The sequence below is a fragment of the Drosophila arizonae genome, chromosome 2 (assembly GCF_054131065.1).
Source record: "Drosophila arizonae isolate 15081-1271.41 chromosome 2, UAZ_ARI_1.0, whole genome shotgun sequence".
In the NCBI taxonomy this organism is placed as follows: Eukaryota; Metazoa; Arthropoda; class Insecta; order Diptera; family Drosophilidae; genus Drosophila; species Drosophila arizonae.
This window is the reverse complement of record NC_142922.1, coordinates 18190474-18208020: the sequence shown is the minus strand read 5'-3', so window position 1 is coordinate 18208020 and position 17547 is coordinate 18190474. Positions and strand designations below refer to the sequence as shown.

At 39.9% G+C, this 17547-nt stretch overlaps 2 protein-coding genes across 11 annotated transcripts in view; one reads left to right on the top strand and one right to left on the bottom strand.

Moving 5' to 3' along the window:
• Nucleotides 1–272: 272 nt before the first annotated feature.
• Nucleotides 273–17547, bottom strand: part of LOC108621788 (uncharacterized) — a 33054-nt gene continuing 15779 nt past the window's right edge. Inside the window, exons 1-3 of one of the 6 annotated variants that reach the window (XM_018019310.2) lie at nt 2279–2372; nt 2135–2183; nt 273–2052 (exon numbers count right to left, since the gene is read on the bottom strand). In XM_018019310.2, coding sequence (XP_017874799.1) covers nt 526–2049 — 1524 coding nt within the window. In that variant the 5' untranslated portion in view covers nt 2050–2052; nt 2135–2183; nt 2279–2372 and the 3' untranslated portion in view covers nt 273–525. Of the gene's footprint in view, nt 2053–2114; nt 2434–9358; nt 9400–17547 lie in introns of those variants that run through there. The other 5 variants (XM_089462495.1, XM_089462493.1, XM_018019311.2 and 2 more) reach the window with 5 other exon arrangements.
• PGRP-LB (Peptidoglycan recognition protein LB) lies at nt 6097–15642 on the top strand. Of its 5 annotated transcripts, none has more exons than XM_018019314.2 (3): nt 6097–6337; nt 14825–15205; nt 15288–15642. In XM_018019314.2, the coding sequence occupies exons 1-3, from the start codon at nt 6196–6198 to the stop codon at nt 15506–15508; spliced, it is 744 nt and encodes a 247-aa protein (XP_017874803.1). In that variant the 5' UTR covers nt 6097–6195; the 3' UTR covers nt 15509–15642. The 5 variants fall into 5 exon arrangements, with proteins under 5 accessions (XP_017874803.1, XP_089318624.1, XP_089318627.1 ...); XM_089462498.1 differs by lacking the exon at nt 6097–6337 and adding an exon at nt 8123–9302; XM_089462501.1 differs by lacking the exon at nt 6097–6337 and adding an exon at nt 12679–12698.

Sequence of the window (17547 nt, the reverse complement as noted above, 5' to 3'; positions counted from 1 at the left end):
AATTATAATTGCCTCACAATTGCATCGATTTCATCTTTGAGTTAAGTCATAGCATTCCACAAATTAGCATCACTAATTAAGGTCAATTAAGTTTTAATGTATAAATACATATTAAAAGAAAAAGCGAAAAAAGGACAATAATTTAAAGATGCATATAGGCACTTAAATATAGTCGAATTAAACATTACAGGGAATTAGCCAGTTTTTACTATACTTACACTATAATTATATTATTTTGTAATGCAAGCTTGAAGTAATGAAGTCGTTTCCTGTTGGTTCACAAAATTCGGTTTATTTCTTTCTAATGTATAGCATTATCAGTCGGTTGTGAATACACATAGAGAGCGAGTGAGAGACAGAGAGAGAGAGAACTTTTTTTTAGACATAGTAAGCACACAGAGACAGCGGGAGAGCGACAGAAATACCCTGATACACACATATACAATGACATTTAACTATAACTAAAACATTGATTATCTAGGCTAATAATACATTGAAAATTTAAACGGTGCGTCGCTCGACTAATTAGGTCCAGACAACGCGTTTGCGTGCAAACTTGGGCGGAACGGCGTTCTGCGCATTGACGACGTTCAATGAGCGCGTGTGGTGTAGGCGTGGCGGGTCGACGTTTCCACGCACGGGCGGCAGATCCTGCCAGACATCCAGATTGAGATTGGTAAAGGAGTCGCTGACCTTGGGCACCAGCTCGTTCTCCTCGCTGAGATCGGCCTGACTGAGATCGGCGCTTGGCTGTGTGGGCTTATCGCACGGCACGGTCTCGATGGCTTCTGTTGAGCGTGGCGATGAGAGCTCCTGCTCTTTGTTGAGCTGCTCCAGCTGCTTGGTGGTCTGCTCAATGCCGGCAAGGTGTGTGGCGCGCAGCTCGACGATCGACTCCTGCTCGGTGACATTCTCACGCAACATGCCGCTCAGCAGCTGCTGCTCCTGCTCGATGATTTTGTTGATGTCGCTGAAGCGCCGCAAGTGCTGCTCACGCCAAGTCTCCTCGAATTGCTGCAGTTTGTATTTGGCCTCTGACTCGTACAAGGCATCGATTTGACTGGCGGCCAGCGTTTCGGCCTCCAGCTGATCCTTACATTTATCGAGCACCTGCTGCAGCTCCTCCGTCTTGATGGCATATTTGGCCATCCGCTCGAGCATGTTCACGCACAGCGAGATCTGCTTGCGGAATGCCTCGTTGCGGTTGCGTATGAAGAGTTTGATTTTATTCAGATTGTAGGCCTGGTTGACGTCCGACTGGCGCAGCATGAGTGCCGTCGACTCCTCCAGCAGGTTCTTCTCCTTTTCGAGCTCGGTCATGAAGAGGCGTAAGTGCTGCTCCTCCTGCTTCAGCTTCTCTGCCTGCTCCTGGCGCTCCTTGAGCTCAGAAACATGCGATTCCTGCAGAGCGCGTATCTCCTTGATTTGCTGCTCGCGTATGAGCTGGCGCTCTTTCTGCTCCTGCTCGGTGCGACTGATCTCCTGCTGGAGCAGCAGCTTTTGCTGGGCAATGAGCGCCTCGCGCTCCTCACGATGCTGCTGCTGCTCGATTTGCTTGTCCAGCCAGTTGAGTTTGGCCAGCACCTCGTTGTTCGACTTGGACTGGAAGAGCAGCTTCTCGTCGTCGACGCCATGGCGCCAGCGGCCGTAGAGCTTGGCCTCCATTTCCAGTTTGCGCTTGAGCTGCTCCTGCTCCTTGATGGACTGGTTAACGCGCTCCAGCGTCTGAAGATCTGCAGTAGGTTGACGAGGCCGACGCTTGCGTCCGAGCTCCTGATCATACATGTCATTATCCTGTTCCTGCAGCTGCCGCAGCTTGGCGCGACGCTCGTTCAGCTCCTGCTCCTTTTGCTGCTGATTCTTGCGCTCCTGCAGCTTCTTGTCGGCCTTGTCATAATACGCCTGATTGGTCCAGTTCTCAAAGCGCGACGTCACCTTGCCCCAATGGTCGTAGTAGCGATTCACCTTGTGTATGGCCTCCACGCGATTGTTCTCCTGCTCCTGGCGCCAGGCATACGCCGCATGCTGATAGTTCAACCGGCCCGACATGCCCTGCAAGCAAAACAGAGAAGATGAGAGAGAGTTTGTGTGAAAACTGTGACCAGCTGTATGACAAGTTCATAAACTTCGAGACCTAGCCGTGCTCAGTCGTGCCTGAAGATGATGAAAAGCCAACGAGATGCCTTGAGTAGCAAAATAAAAAATATAAAAGAAAAATAATCTTCAATTTGCCGTTTGAATGCGCTGAATGAGAATTTGTCAAAAAGCACAAACATACGATATATTAACTTTCATAAGAACACACACTTGTATTTATTTTTATTTTTATTTTTATTTTTTATTTCAAACTTATTGATGCTTCAAATGTCGCACAGTCGAGAGGAAAATAGTGCTCTTTGAGCTCTTAGATTATAAATATCAAACTGCTCTGACATTTGGCCCAAGTGTAGAGCGATGGGAGACAAGGATTCAATATAAGAAAACAGATTCAAAACTAAGGCTTATTTATTGATATCACACAGAGGGCATAAATATCTGTAAGCACTTTAATATTGCTGAGTGTACTTCAAATCAATTTGATTCAAGTGAGAGTAAATATACTTCGCTCGAGCAGCCAAGATAATGAGAAACATAGAGAAACTTTGATAGCTACGATTAGTCATAAGTCGATGCTTTAGCAGCTTACCAAATGTAAACACTTTTATTTGCACCCTTTGCATGTTAAGCAAATGTAACGTAACGAGAGTTCCTGCTGGAGCCGGAATATGCACATTGATTCCAGCTTCCGTTGAGTGCAGCGCACTCAGGTGAAACCATTCCAGCGGGCTTTCGCTTAAGTAACTGTCAGGAAGCTGTTAGTTTTAAGCAACAGCTGCTGAGCTGGGACTAGATCAGGCCAGCCAGCCAGGCGAACGTCTCAATCTCGGCCCGGTCTGGCTGGGTCCGCTGTATCGCAGCACGCCGCCAAAAATTCAGGCTTGTTAGAGATTAGATATGGCGCGCTTTACGCTGTCCATGGCAGCTCGGTGAATTTTTTTCCCCTAGTTTTTGGTTTCTGCCTGGCAGCAGCTGTCACTAACTGCCAAGCGAGCAGCCAGACAGCAGGCAGGCGTAGGAGCAAAAGCAAGAGCCAGAGCCAGAGCCAGAGCCAGAGCCAGAGCCAGAGCTAGAGCAAAGCCATCGTAACCAACCAGCCAGCCAGCTAACCAAACTCGCAAAAGCTGTTGCTTGGCGAATGTCACCACCACTCCACGCACACTCCGACTCCTGGGTTGATCCCAGCGAGTTTTGAGATACAGGCAACTGTCCATCCCAAGCGTCCATCCATCAACGTGGCCCCATTGCAATATGTCAGAGGCCTGAACATTGTGCGTGCCTCGAGCTACGTTTCGGATACCGCTGAAAAACAACCCACCACACAGCACGCACCACCCACCCCCAGCCCTCTAGAGCCAGCATCCAACACATTCGCCGGCATCGGGATGCAAATTGGCGTTGGCGTTGCGTGGACGGCGGGCTTGCTAATTTTCTGCGAGATTTATGGGCAGCACGAAGCGCATTGATATATGCCAAATTGTTTACAAATTGATTACATTATTAATAATGCCCACAGCGGTGGCGGCAGCAGCAGCACCACAGCAAGCACCACCCGTTCGCAGAATGTTGCCGTTTGGTTTATACAAAATGCATAATATATTTCCCACAAAGTACTTCTTATGTCATGTGACTGACAAAACTTTGCCAATAAATCAAGCAACGGTGCGAACAAACTGGCTGGGGTAGGGGAGGGCGGCAGTGGGTGGTAGGAGCTAGTCTGTTGCTAGGAGTGGCACACGTGTGGCCGCCCACATTTCAATCGAGCGGGCGACAGTTGAGCCCACAGCTCAAATGCCAAGATGACGCCCAAATAGACTTAATACACTTTCGGCACACCAAATTCACTTCCTTAATTGAAATTTTAATTTGAATACTTTGCCAAAGTTTTGGCATTCAGCCCAGGATCATAGAGTGGAGTGGAGCGGGCGGGTAGGAAGGCGTGTCACAAGATACACACACACAAAGACACATTCGCACAATAACAAAAACAGGCAGACAAACAAGCAAAAGTCGCTGCTGTCGCCAACAAGGAGCAACCAGTCAGCCAACAGCCAACAGCTCCTCCTGCTGTTCCCCTGCTCCTACTCGTGCTGCTCCTGCTGGTGCTGGCTGGCGTCTGCTCGCAGAGTCCTGGATATACAGCAATCTCACAGGCTCAGCGCTTTTCAATTTACGCGCCACGCAAATCGTTTGTCATTTTATGTATGCCTTAATATATGGCATGTGCGTGTCGTGGCGCCCGCTCTGCCATCAGTGAAGAGATCTAAAATACCACGCCTAGCCGCCCACCGGTAAACCACACTCCTTGCCCTCAAGAGCGTAATTTCTAACCCAAATGCTAACCAGCCAGCGTAACTAATCCGCCCAGGCAATGATATAAGCGCCAACTGATGAGTCGCTGCTTGCCAAAACTTTGCCAGATGTATATATTCATATAAGCATGTGCGTACATATAGATATGTGTATGTATGTATAAATATACGGCTATAGATGAAGTTGTATTTCTGACTTTCAGACTGCTCGTCACGGAAATTTTAATTGTCACTTTATGCTCAAGAGCTTTGCAAGCCAAATGTGCTATAATTCTAATAATCAGCTTAAAGTATTTTTTATATGCTTTGAAGATAATTAGAAATCGGCTCACTTATGTTAATTAAATTATAATAAAAATTGTTCTTTATTTTTAGTTTAAATTTTTGATATAGCGAAGATATTGAAAATGTTTATATTATTTATTTACTTTATTTTTTTTGTATATATCTAATATATATTGTATTTATTATAATTTTTACAATTCAACCTTAACAAGAGCTAAGCCAACATTTTGACTTACTAATTCTCTGCTTCTGATTACTATGCAATACTGTGATTAAATAATTAGTTAAATAACTAATAAGAAAGCCATACAGATCTCATATGATCACATAAATGATATTTGTACTAGCCAAATTTTAATTGACACAGCTCGATTCTCTATACTACCTACTCCAATCAGTCAACTCGCAATACTAAATGATCCAATCAGAGAATCACTGTTCGAAGATCCAAATTAAATACAACTTTGCACAGCAAGAGATAAGCGTGACACTCGGTGATGACTCGGCGACTGGAACCTGATATGTGTGGAGCGAACACAGTTAGCTTATGTATGTTTAGCTAGTATATATGTATATACACATACATACATATATAGAGCACATAACTCGGACGAGTTTGAATGAAGCCAACAGCCTGCCTGCGTCCATTGTTCGTTAATTAAGTCATTTTGGCCGATAAACCACAGGGTAAGGTGCTTTCGGCTTGTAGCCAAATGGGCGGCTGCTTGAGCAAATAAATTGCAATTACTTTTGCTAATTGTAATAGACGCTTGTCATTATCTAACAGCTGCATAGATAATGCTTCGCCTTCTGGTGAATACCCTAAAAACAATGTGATTTTTATAGCTGTGAACCTTTGAACAAAAATGAAATACATATGTACGTATATAGATATGTATATATTTGTATATACATATATAAATATATAAGTGAAGAGCGTGTCAGACCGCAGTTAGCGAATCATAGCACTTAATACTCTGATAAGATGTACGATTAGCGTGGACAGTCGCATGGTAAATTAAAAAAAAAATTTATATAAGACCAAAGAAGAGAGCAACAAATTTGGAGCGAGAACACACGCTGCTGATATACCTTAACCACGACAACTTGGACGAGAATATACTAAGTAACATAGGTATGCGACAGTATTCATAAATATATTGTAGGATTTCTTATCAAATACCACTTATTCATGAATACTGAATCTAACTGAATCTATGTACATATTAAATACAATTTTATTCATGTACACGTAGTTCAAGTACGATTTTAAATATTTCTGCCCATCGAAGACTAATGTGATTCTCAATATTCTTCATAGCTTGGGCCTACTTTATAGGGTGATGCACATGCCCTATTTCGATTTCAGGGTATTTAGCGCACTAAACGGCTTCGGCATTGGCATCGACTGTTCGAGTGTTTCGGTTTCCCGGACACGCTTCGCATTGTTGCTTAGCTGTTTTTCAGAATTGTTTTGGTTGTTAACGACATTGGCACGACGATGGGCGACGAGCGGTCTGAATGTGGGTCGGTATCTGGCTCCAATTGGGGGGTCTTGCACGCCGTCACACGGCAAGACAAACAACAACAGCAGCCACAGCCGCAGCAAGAAAAGGAACATCAGCCACTGCGTATAATTTGTGGTAAGTGCTGTGCCAGCAAGACAACTAACCATTTGAACTACTCCATGTGTCTATTGTGACCTCTACGTCAAAATTTCCCCTTGTTTGGCTTAACAAAATAAACTAAGTAAATAGAGAAGTGTGGGGATTTTTCTCGCTTGCGTGTTTACCTTCCCACATAAACACACAGAGAGCCAAAAATATTGGCTAGCAAACGACTTAAATTTCCTTTTGATGATGGCCATCTGGAGGCTGCGGTAATCCCCCCAAGAACATATAAATATATAGCTGGTTGTGCGTGCTAGTTGAATGAGAGATTGGCCTAATCAAGAGCAAGCAGGAAAAAACTAGTACAGCGAACCCATAATACACTACACGATGTTCTCTAACTAAATCAAGGTTGTTTAGAAGTCAATAGTTTTTGGCAGATAAGATACCCACAAAAAATGAAACAATTCATTCATTTACGACTGTAGCTTGAAAAACAAGTTTATTTTATTTTGAGTGAGAGATCTACAACTTTGTTTTAATTCTCACATTGCCAAAAATGTTTTTAAAATAACACATTTGCCAAATTTAAAATAAAAATTTGAATTTCATCTAAAAAAAAGGAACAAAAATAAGCTCGAGCATGCCCAAAAAGTCAATAAGTCATCTGCATAGATAAATAGACTTTCGATAATTAGATATGAATATAAACAAAATATCTTATAAGCGTCACAAGCGCCATTACAGCATGGAAATGCTTTGCAAAATACTGAAGAGCAGACAATGAAATACTGATATACAAAAACTGCTAATTTATCTATCAAAACGCAGCGCATTGACTAAAGCAATTTAACACATACATTCGCTCAGTGCTTCCCCTCGAAATCAACAAGGGACTTCCCCAAAAAAATTCCAGATGGCTCAAAAAAAAAAAAATAATAATAATAATAAAAATATTTTAACGACAGAATCAAGAATACTAAAGAGCGTGCGGGGCAGACAAACAGAAGAGCAGCTTAGTGCAAGACAGTGATAGGCCATTCAGAAGCGCAGTTCACAAAGTTCATGTAATCGATAAGATCTTGGGTAAAGAACCAAGGGATATACTATAGTGCAGATTAAAGAACTTATGTAAGTGTAAACACAGCTGTGACTTCCACTTGAATATAATTGCCCAAGAGTTGTTAGCTAATGATAAACGCAAATAAATAATATTCACATTGCAAAAATCACACGATAGTTGGCGTCACGGGCAAAAGCTGGCTGCTATACACCTTGGCAACGAATCGTTGTTTGCGAATAACTAGCATATGCGCATATGTTTATCTAAGATTTGATTAATGTTGTTCTAAACTTAATATTTATTGTCGCACAACCTTGCTGAGCAAGCCTCACTAGCATAAGTTAGGCCTTTCACTCAAGGTGAGCAGCGTTGGGTAAAAATATCATAATCGCACAATGAGCGCACTATAAAGATTATTCACCAAAGAATCTATCTAGCCAAAGTCTAAATCCAAGCAAAATGACCGATAAAATGTATATTGAGAAAGACCTAGAACACAATGACTTGACATAAACGCAATATCAAGAATATGTCGACATGTCGAAAATGAAATACAGCGAGCAGTATATTAATGAGCTGTTCATTTAGACAAGTCTAATAAATACATCACATTTGAATTGACAGTTCTTCATTTCATTTAATTTACAAGTTCTGTACAATAGGAAATCGTCTCTCTGTCAAATTGGAAAGTACAAATGTAAATTTAACTAATCTGATGAGAGTCATTGGCTTCTATACTATACAAACAAAAAACATGATAAATGAATAATTAACAGGCGATTAGTTAAGGGCCTGCCAGACATGACTCATGCTCGAAACTTTCGATTGGCCTAATGCAAAACGTTGCAAGGTTCAGCTGTCATCCGATACACGGGTTGTCATTCATGCCATCGAGAAAGGGTACAGTGAAAAGCGAAATAAAAATACCCGCAACCTGAGTGCAAGCAAAAAGTACCGTTCAGCGGGCCATGTAGACAGCAAAACGAGCGGAATGTCATGTTTTATAAAAGAGGTCGACTGAAAATTTTGCGAAATTTCACATGTAAATCACACACAGGAATTCGAACCTACATCAGTTCTAACGGTGCGTATAAAATTAATTAATAAAGCGCGTGCCTCGACAGTGAGAGAGACAGAGACCACACAGAGACCAAAACCCAGTGAATAGAATTGATAACATTATCAGAAAATTGAGAGCCAGCCGATCGTAGCCGAGGCGACGGCAGCAACAGCAACAAACGATTGAGCTGAGCGGAAGCGAGCGCATCGGAGCGGCAATGAGCAAATCGAACGAGCCGTAGAACAGCGACGCCGACTGAGCGACCGCGACCGCGACCGCGAAGCCGACGCAGACGCTGGCGCTGGCGCTTGGTAATAAATTTCATACGATTTAAAAATTGTTTGGCATTGCGCGCAGGCAACAACAGCGACGTTGACGTCGACAGCGCTGGTGCGAAAAAAAAAAAAAAATCTCAAACGAAAATAAAAACCAAAATAATTAAATACATTTTATTATTTGATTTTTGTTGCTTTTTTTTTTTGGTACGAGTCTATAAACATTGGTGCGCCCTTATGCTGCCCAATCATTCGCTCTTCAGATTCGCGCGAACGCGAAACATAACGCAAAGCTAATCAGACAAATAAATGTATATTACAAAAAATATATAAAGCATGTGAACAATTGTAGCTCGAATATTTTTTACAACAAATTTGCACAATTCTTGCCAAAAAGAAAAAAATAAATAAATAAATAAATAAAAAAAAATATATATATATACAAGCTAAATCAATACAAATTGAGTTCAACTTTACAAATCAATTTAAAAAGTTCCTAAGTTCGTTAAAAGAAGAAATTACATAAAATAAAGCAGTTCCTAAAACACGCAACACCTGCCAGTATGACAGCACTTGGATTACTTTTGCTATCTATGATGGGTAAGTGTGGGTTGTTAATGCCTTATCGCTAGGTCGCCCATGAAAAATACACTCACACGCACGCACGCACACACAGACAGACTTGCCGCTTATCGGTAATTTCTGCACGCCTGCTAAATGCCAACTGGAAATTGTTGTCAGCTCACCCTGTAAGCCGACAGAGCGAAGAGAGAGAGAGAGAGAGAGAGAGAGAGAGAGAGAGAGAGAGAGAGAGAGAGAGAGAGAGAGAGAGAGACTGGAATGGCAGACGACAGCAACAGCGAGGAGATATGCATCTTATACATTGGGTAATTTGTATACTCGCACTGCTGCTGCTGCTCTACGTAATACACATACTATTCGCGAATTTATGTTTCAGATTGAGCGTAAATTTAATTACTTGCATTTAACAAAAATGTTATATAGCTGGCAGCAAGCCCGCACAAGCGACACCCACACACACACACATTTATTGGCAGTCAGGCAGGCAAGGGAATTTTTATACTCATTCACGAAAGTGAATCAGTATATTGGTTTTGTGCAATGTCCGTCTTGCTGTCCGTCCGTCTGTCCGTCTGTCCGTCTGTCCGTCCGTCCGTCTGTCCGTCTGTCCGTCTGTCCGTCTGTCCGTATGAACGCAATCTATTTCGGCGCTATTGAAGCTAGAGACTTGAAATTTGGAACACATACTCGTGTATATCTCCGATTTATAAAGTGTTAAAATTTTCCCGATCCGCCCACTAGGGGCGTGGCAAATCGGAAAATGCATTTTCCGATATACCAGAAATCATGTTTGTTGAAGAGATAGAAAGCTGAAACTTGGTATGTAGGTCCGCGTTGACCACCCAAGATCACGAGCTATGGCGGATATATCTACGCCCATTGGGGGCGTGGCAAATCGGATAAAACTGTATCTCCTAAAGTTATAAACCTAGAATGCTGAAATTTTGCACGTCAGCTAATGGTATGATTCTATAAAGTCTGAAGATAAATTATAAGTCTACGCCCGTTGGGGGCGTGGCAAATCGGACCTGAAGATATAGTGATTTTTTAAATTCTCCTATATTTTGGACACTATTGATGGCAGAGACCTCAAATTTTGTATATATACTCGGACTGATCACCCAAGACCAAAAAGTTTTGTCGGATATATGTCCGCCCACAGGGGGCGTGGCAAACCGCAAAAGTTTATATCTCCTAAAGCAAAATAGCTAGAAGCTTCAAATTTGGATAGTTGAGTTACTGGTAGCCTCCTCTATCGATTCCCCAAAAATAATTTTTACGCCTCTTTAGGGGCGTGGCATATCGAAAAATACCCTGTAATTTTCACATTTTTTTAGGGTAAGCATTCAAACTTTGCAGTTAGGGTAACGTTATCTCTTTCTAAAAACTGACCAAAAATGAGGTGTCTACGCCCAGTTGGGGCGTGGCAAATCGGAAAAACCTGTATATTCTACAGTATTAGAACGAAACTTAACTACTAAATTGTTGATGGGATGTGAATGAGTATTCCGCAGTCGGTAACGCCCGACTGCAACGTTCTTACTTGTTTATAATATGCACATTATAATTTATTGCTTCTGCATTTATGAATTCCCTTTTACGCATTAGGAGTATCAAATTAATGCAAAACTGTTTGCAACGAATTGAACTTGCAATTAATATCTTTGCCAACTAAGCACTTTGCGGAAACGACAAATGCATGCATGAATATATTATATTTTGTATTGATAGACAACATTTTATAAGGAATTTAGTAAATTTAAATGAAGCATAAAATAATTCATCGACATTAAAGAATAGTTTATTGACGATGCTTAGTTTGACCTACATTTTATTTGCTTATTTAATAGATTTAATGAGAATTCAATATTTGATATAAATATACCTTACATCAGCATTTCTTTTGTTTTCCCAGTTTGCTTTATCATGTCTGTTAACGACTATTGAAATACGAGTATCAAAAATAAATTTAAATAGAATACAAATTTTTTTGTTTTCAATTCTTAGATAGGTTACGAAAGCTTTTAATATGTTTGTATATTTCTCTTCAATATGAAATGTTTACAAAACTAAATTTTGTTCGTCTTTCAAGTTGTAGCTTAAATTTATTGCTTAAATTATTGCTTATTGTTTTTCCATATGTCAAACATTTAATGCAAAGAGCTAAGAGAGAATGCGTACGACAAAAATCAATTTTAAATTGTTTTCTTAACTTGTTAATTTGTTTGTCATTTATTTTATATGAAAACTTTTAAAATAGAGCATTAAAATTTGTATAAAAATTATAATTTTGTTGTTTTTTATCGTTGTCATTGTTTTTTTTTTTTTTATCTGGTACTTTTTTCCTGTTTTATTTTTTATTCGATTTTTAATTCTGCATGACTTCATTTGGAATATGTCGGTTTTCATATAATATTATGACATTTTATAGCATACTCTCGTTGTTCAAAAGAAAAATATTTGCTTAATGCGTATGGAATGCTCGCACACATAATATGATTCCGCAGGTATGCGTGAGTGTGGTGTGCGTGTGTGGTGGCGAGTGCGTGTGCGTGTGCGTGTGCGTGTGCTGGCGAATAAATAGCATATTTGATGTGCTTTGACTGATTAAAAGCAAACAAGGGGCGCACGGGCGAGAAGATTGACATTTTGTGGCTGCAATTGAATAAATTAAATTCCTTCAATTATGAAACAATACTTGATCGGATGCTCAAGGATAACGTTTTATCAAATTATCAAAGATAGCACCACGGCTAAAGGAGGAGATATGCGTACGTCCTTCCTCTTTTATCCTTCTTACTCAAGAAGTCTATCTGCCTTGTTCTATTTGTGTATGCCCCGAGTTATTTTCATTTGTGGCGGCAGAGAGCCTAACATTTTTGAGGCAATTTTCCAGTGAAATACGATTCGGTTTCCAAGACAGACCTCGAACCCAATTATTAAATATCTCTCAGTTAAAAGTTGTTTATGCGTGGGCGTGACTGTGTACGTGTGTGTGTGTGTATAGGTGTATATTTAGGCTGTAGTTTGCAACATTGATTAGCACACAACGAGTTTAATGTTTACTTTATTAGGCTCTGCGTAATTAGGGCCAGTGATTAGAGGAGCGTGTGCGAAATTGGGGTTTCCAAGAGGCGCTCGAACCGGCTGAGCGATAAATATACGATGGGGGAATTGAACGAGTGAAAGGGTGAGAGTGCGAGAGAGTTTATAGACGTAATTAACGTGTAACACTACAATATTCACAGCAAAAGGCATAAATTAAATAGCAAACGATTTGACAGACAGCTTCCCTTTAACACGCTCTGTTTATTGTGCAAGCACGGGCTGCCAATAGACTTCGCTTTAGATTCAGCTGCTGCTCTATCCAGATCCGAATCCAGTTCTCGTCTATCTGCTACATCCGTTCGGCAGGTGAGTCAGGATAGTCGCAGGTGCTAACAAAAATGGTTTGCTCTCCAAACTTCTAATTAGAAACTGCTGCCGCTGTTCAGATAGTCAAGTCTTGAAGCAGCGGATCCTTCTCAGCGCTTCCCTCGCCTGGCCTAACTCACCATATTACCAACTTTGCGTATGCATATAAATGCGCCGGAAAGTGGGCGTGGCAGCGCTCAAGTTGCTAAAGTTGTCGACGCCTTGGCAAACATGCCAAATGGTTGCTGTTTAAGTTTCACTCTCCAACGCAGACATCACACTCGCTCACACACTCGCACACTCACACACACATAAACACACACTCAGAAACTAGCAAACCCCAAGCATACATCCGCACATTCACTGAATTTTGAATGAAATAGTTTTTGGTCGGATTTATTTGCATTTATGAGTTGCGGGCTGAAGAGCAACCAGAAAGTCAACTTCGAAGGCCGGGCTTTGGCCTACAGACACAACTGATAGATGATACCACCTGTTGGCATACCATTTGTATAAAACTTTAGCAAAAATAGACGAAAAAACAAACCATTTCTGTTAGTCTCTCAATCTGAGTCATCATTATTTGTGGATTATCGTACACATAGGAATTAAATGCAGACAGCTGAAATACGCTAACAAATATAACCGAATAATATAATCATACCGCATCACTAAAAAATTAATAGCAAAAATTGATGTTAAGTTCATGTCTGCAGTTTTATCCATTTAAAATTATATAAACAGCTGCGATAATACAAATATAAATTTTAGATCAAAAGTAATTTAAATTCGACATCTAAATTAATACCAATTATATATTTTCTCATATTCAATTAAAAATATTTTGAAAACATTTAATTTCATGAAACTCTGAACTATATATATATATATATATATATATATATATATATATATATATATATATATATATATATATATATACGTTCTTCTTATAAGTAAATAATTAAATATAAATGACATATAATTGCTTGACAGCTGAGACGTTAAATAGGAAAATAAAAAATTGGAGATTCAGCAATTAAAAATATATTTAAAACAATTGTTAATGAGGCTATATATGAGACCCACACTGCTATGCTAAAGTCAATGAGGGATTCTTCTGAGTCTACAGTACTTTTAAATTCACTTATACAAAATTTCTTACGCTTAACGTACAGAAATTTTGGTATAAATTTAAGAAACTTTTTTCATAAAATTGTTGTTAAAGATCTCTTTATTACAGTTTATTGATTACATTTGTATTCTCATAAAATCGTATATCTAGAAATAAGGACACCGTTTATGTTTAGACAAACGCTTTATTTGCCTTGCCATACGCTACGCAGCTTGAAGTGTATTAAACGTTTTAGTAAACAAAATAAATTGCCAAACAAACTTTTTGCATATTTTATATGAACCGAGGCCGGTTCATTAATTGACACGTTTGTCAAAGAAATACAAACAGAGAGAGGCAGAGGCAGAGGCAGAGAACGAGAGTGGGAGCAATGATGAGAGCAGTTAGGAGAGCAAGATTTTTAAAATGTGCATATTAAAAAAAAAAATAAAATAAAATAAAAAAAAAAACAAATGATTATATCAAAGCCGATCAGAGCTTGGTTCAACTACCTGTTTGGGGGGACTTTAAACAAGTCCCCGCCTCTGTCTCTCTCTATAGGTTTCTGCATCTCCCCCGACCACTCTTTCTCTGTGTTTGTTAAGCGGGGAATTTTTATTAGGCGAAACTAGTGTCAGCTGGCTCGTGTGCTTCATTGCGATTTCTCACCTCGTTGAGGTAACACAGCAACACACACAAAAACCACCAGCAGCGACGGCTGGTGCTGACAAATCGACGGGGGAGTCCGTATCGAATAATTTATCAATGGCTACGCGGAAGCAAAGCTGAACGCGCGATTCAACTAAGTTAAAGACAAAGTTTAGCAAACTCTTGCAATTAATGCTAACAAAGTTGGCTAACACACATACACACACACACACACGTATCCACGACTCGTCTCAGGGCGGGTGCGAAAATTGTAGCAAATAGTAAATAAACGAAATTGAAACTGAAACTGAAAACCAAGTTAAACAAGTTAACAAACAACTAATGGTAAATCTTTGCTCTACAGGTTATAGCCAACACATGCAGCCTGTCGCAACGGATGGTGTTGCGGGTGGTGCAGCAAGGAGCTCGCAGCTGTTGTCCCGCGCTGATTGGGGCGCCCGCGTGCCGAAAGAGGTGAGCTATTTCGAGGGCCCCGCACCGTATGTCATCATACATCATTCCTACATACCCGGCGCATGTGTGACGACGCCGGACTGCATGCGCAGCATGCGCGAAATGCAGGACTTCCACCAGGTGGATCGCGGCTGGAACGACATTGGCTATAGCTTTGGCATCGGCGGCGATGGTCTGATCTATACGGGACGTGGCTTCAATGTGGTGGGCGCCCATGCGCCCAAATATAATGACAAGAGCGTGGGAATTGTGCTCATTGGCGATTGGAGAAGTAAGGCGAAATACTACATTAAATATTCCAAAATTTGTACTAATCTATTCCTTTGCCCCCCCTCTCTCGCTCTCTCGAACAGCTGAGCTACCACCCGTTTCCATGTTGCAGGCTGCAAAGGATTTGATTGCTTTTGGTGTTGCCAAGGGCTACATCGATCCATCCTATAAGCTGCTCGGGCATCGTCAAGTGCGAGACACCGAATGCCCCGGTGGTCGACTGTTCCAGGAGATCTCGACGTGGCCGCACTTTACACAGCTCAACACCACCGCCGAGGTGCAGCCGGTGGCTAACAAGATTTAAGGCCACGCCCAGAAGCTACTTCAATTCAACGACAGTCTCCAGCCCGGACAGACGAAGAGACGCCTATTCACAGTATTTTATAAGAGATAGAAAGAGAAAGCGAGACAAATAAACACAACCTATTAGCATTACAATTTTCAACGACCGTTTAACGACTCATTTAATTAAAAAATTATTGGTCTGTGCAGCTCTCAATGCGCGGTTCGCGACTGCAATTTGATTGCGTTCCGCGACTACTTTCAATTAGTGCCACCTTTTATATCGATTTTTTTAATTTCATTTAAATTTTTATTTTATTTTTACGTTTCAAACTGCTGTAAATTTCTCTACACTCATCAAAATGATTTACGAACGTCCTGGCAAGTTTTCAACATGTCAGCGCAGCACAATAAAAACAGAAACCACCAAATTAAAAGTAAAAAAAAAAAAAAAAACACTCAAATAAAATAAAACAAATAGACAGTAACAAAAAGTAAACAAAATAATGAAACTCGCTACCAAAGTGACTTTTAATTTCATTGATTTGTTGCTATGATTTACATGAAACGAAACTTAAATATGCGCAAAACGCAACCAAACGACCAACAAAAATGCTAGCACGGGAGTAACCAAAGGTCAGGACTGAAGAATACCTCGTATTTGATAAATGTGACATTTTATTTTTCTTTATATATAGAGTTTTAATAGTTTTTCAAAAAAATTTTAAACTGGATTAGATTTAGCTGAATAATTCCAAACATTTTAAACAATAATTTTCGGTGACTCTAACCAAAAAATAATTTAAAGGGTATGCAGAAAATAGAATGTGTATATTATTTAACTGAAATTAACTTTTTTGCTACTCCAAAAAATGCTCGCTTACTTTTTATGCGCACCATAATTGGAGCAAATAAATATATCTATCTTTTATCACATATGAAAATATATACTAAATACACAAAATATAAAAAACGTTTTATGGTTTTCTATATGTGTATGTATACTTAAAGTATATATATAGGTATATCCGCAAATATTGTAATTAAATTAAATTTAGATTAAAATGTTTTTATTACATTCGCCAAACATCATAAATATTATGCAGTTCCAGGGTATAGTTGGTAGTAAATGATTTTCTGGCCCAAGCGCAAAAGTATGCAGCGCCAATTTTGGTGCTGCGTTTAGCCCCGAAACTATGCGCACATTTATATTTATCCATATGAATATATATGTGTATATATACATACATGCACTATATGTACCATCATGCTCAACTGGGAAATTTAAAACAGAATGCAGAACAAAGAGTACGTAAATTGTTTCACGTTCGCCAGTTGAAATATATGAAACTATCTTATATTTTATGTTTCTTCCCTGTGGCAGTCGATTTACTCGTGTTTTCATTGCGTATACGCCTAGTGAAATTCAAATGCATGCAAATGACAGTGTTGAAAAACATAAAATTACCTAAAGTTTATTGTTTCACAGTAGGCAAAGCAATGTTTTCATTTGATTCTGATTTGATTTTTATGCTGTCGCTTATCTAATTTTAAATTGTGTTTCTAACAAATATAATCATTTTTGATTACAAATTACCCTTACAGCCTTGCATCCTGACCCTTCACCCTTTCAAATTTAAAATAGAAATTAATAAATTAATTATTTATAAGTACGCCATAGGAAGCGAGCGGTTGTGCGGGCGGTCGAACGTGTGTCAATTTGAATTTGCATCTATTTTAGATATTTCAGTAATTTGACACTGAAGAACGAGTGCCAGCCCGTTGAAGTTAATTGAAATTATGTGAGCTCAATTTCAGAGCCAGCGCCGTCGGAAGGTGTCTGAGTTTCCCCAATGGCATTTGCTATACATTCTCTTTGGGCTTTGTGTCGTCCCTTAGTTTCGAATGTCATGGACTCCCCACTTTTTCCCTTTGCACCTTTCCTCGCTGCATAACTCAGACTGCCGCACCTTATCACATTTTTCTACATTTACCGCATTTGGTCATTTCTTTCCTTTTCTTTTTAACGGAAATTTGGTCTTTATTTCTTCCTTTCAATCG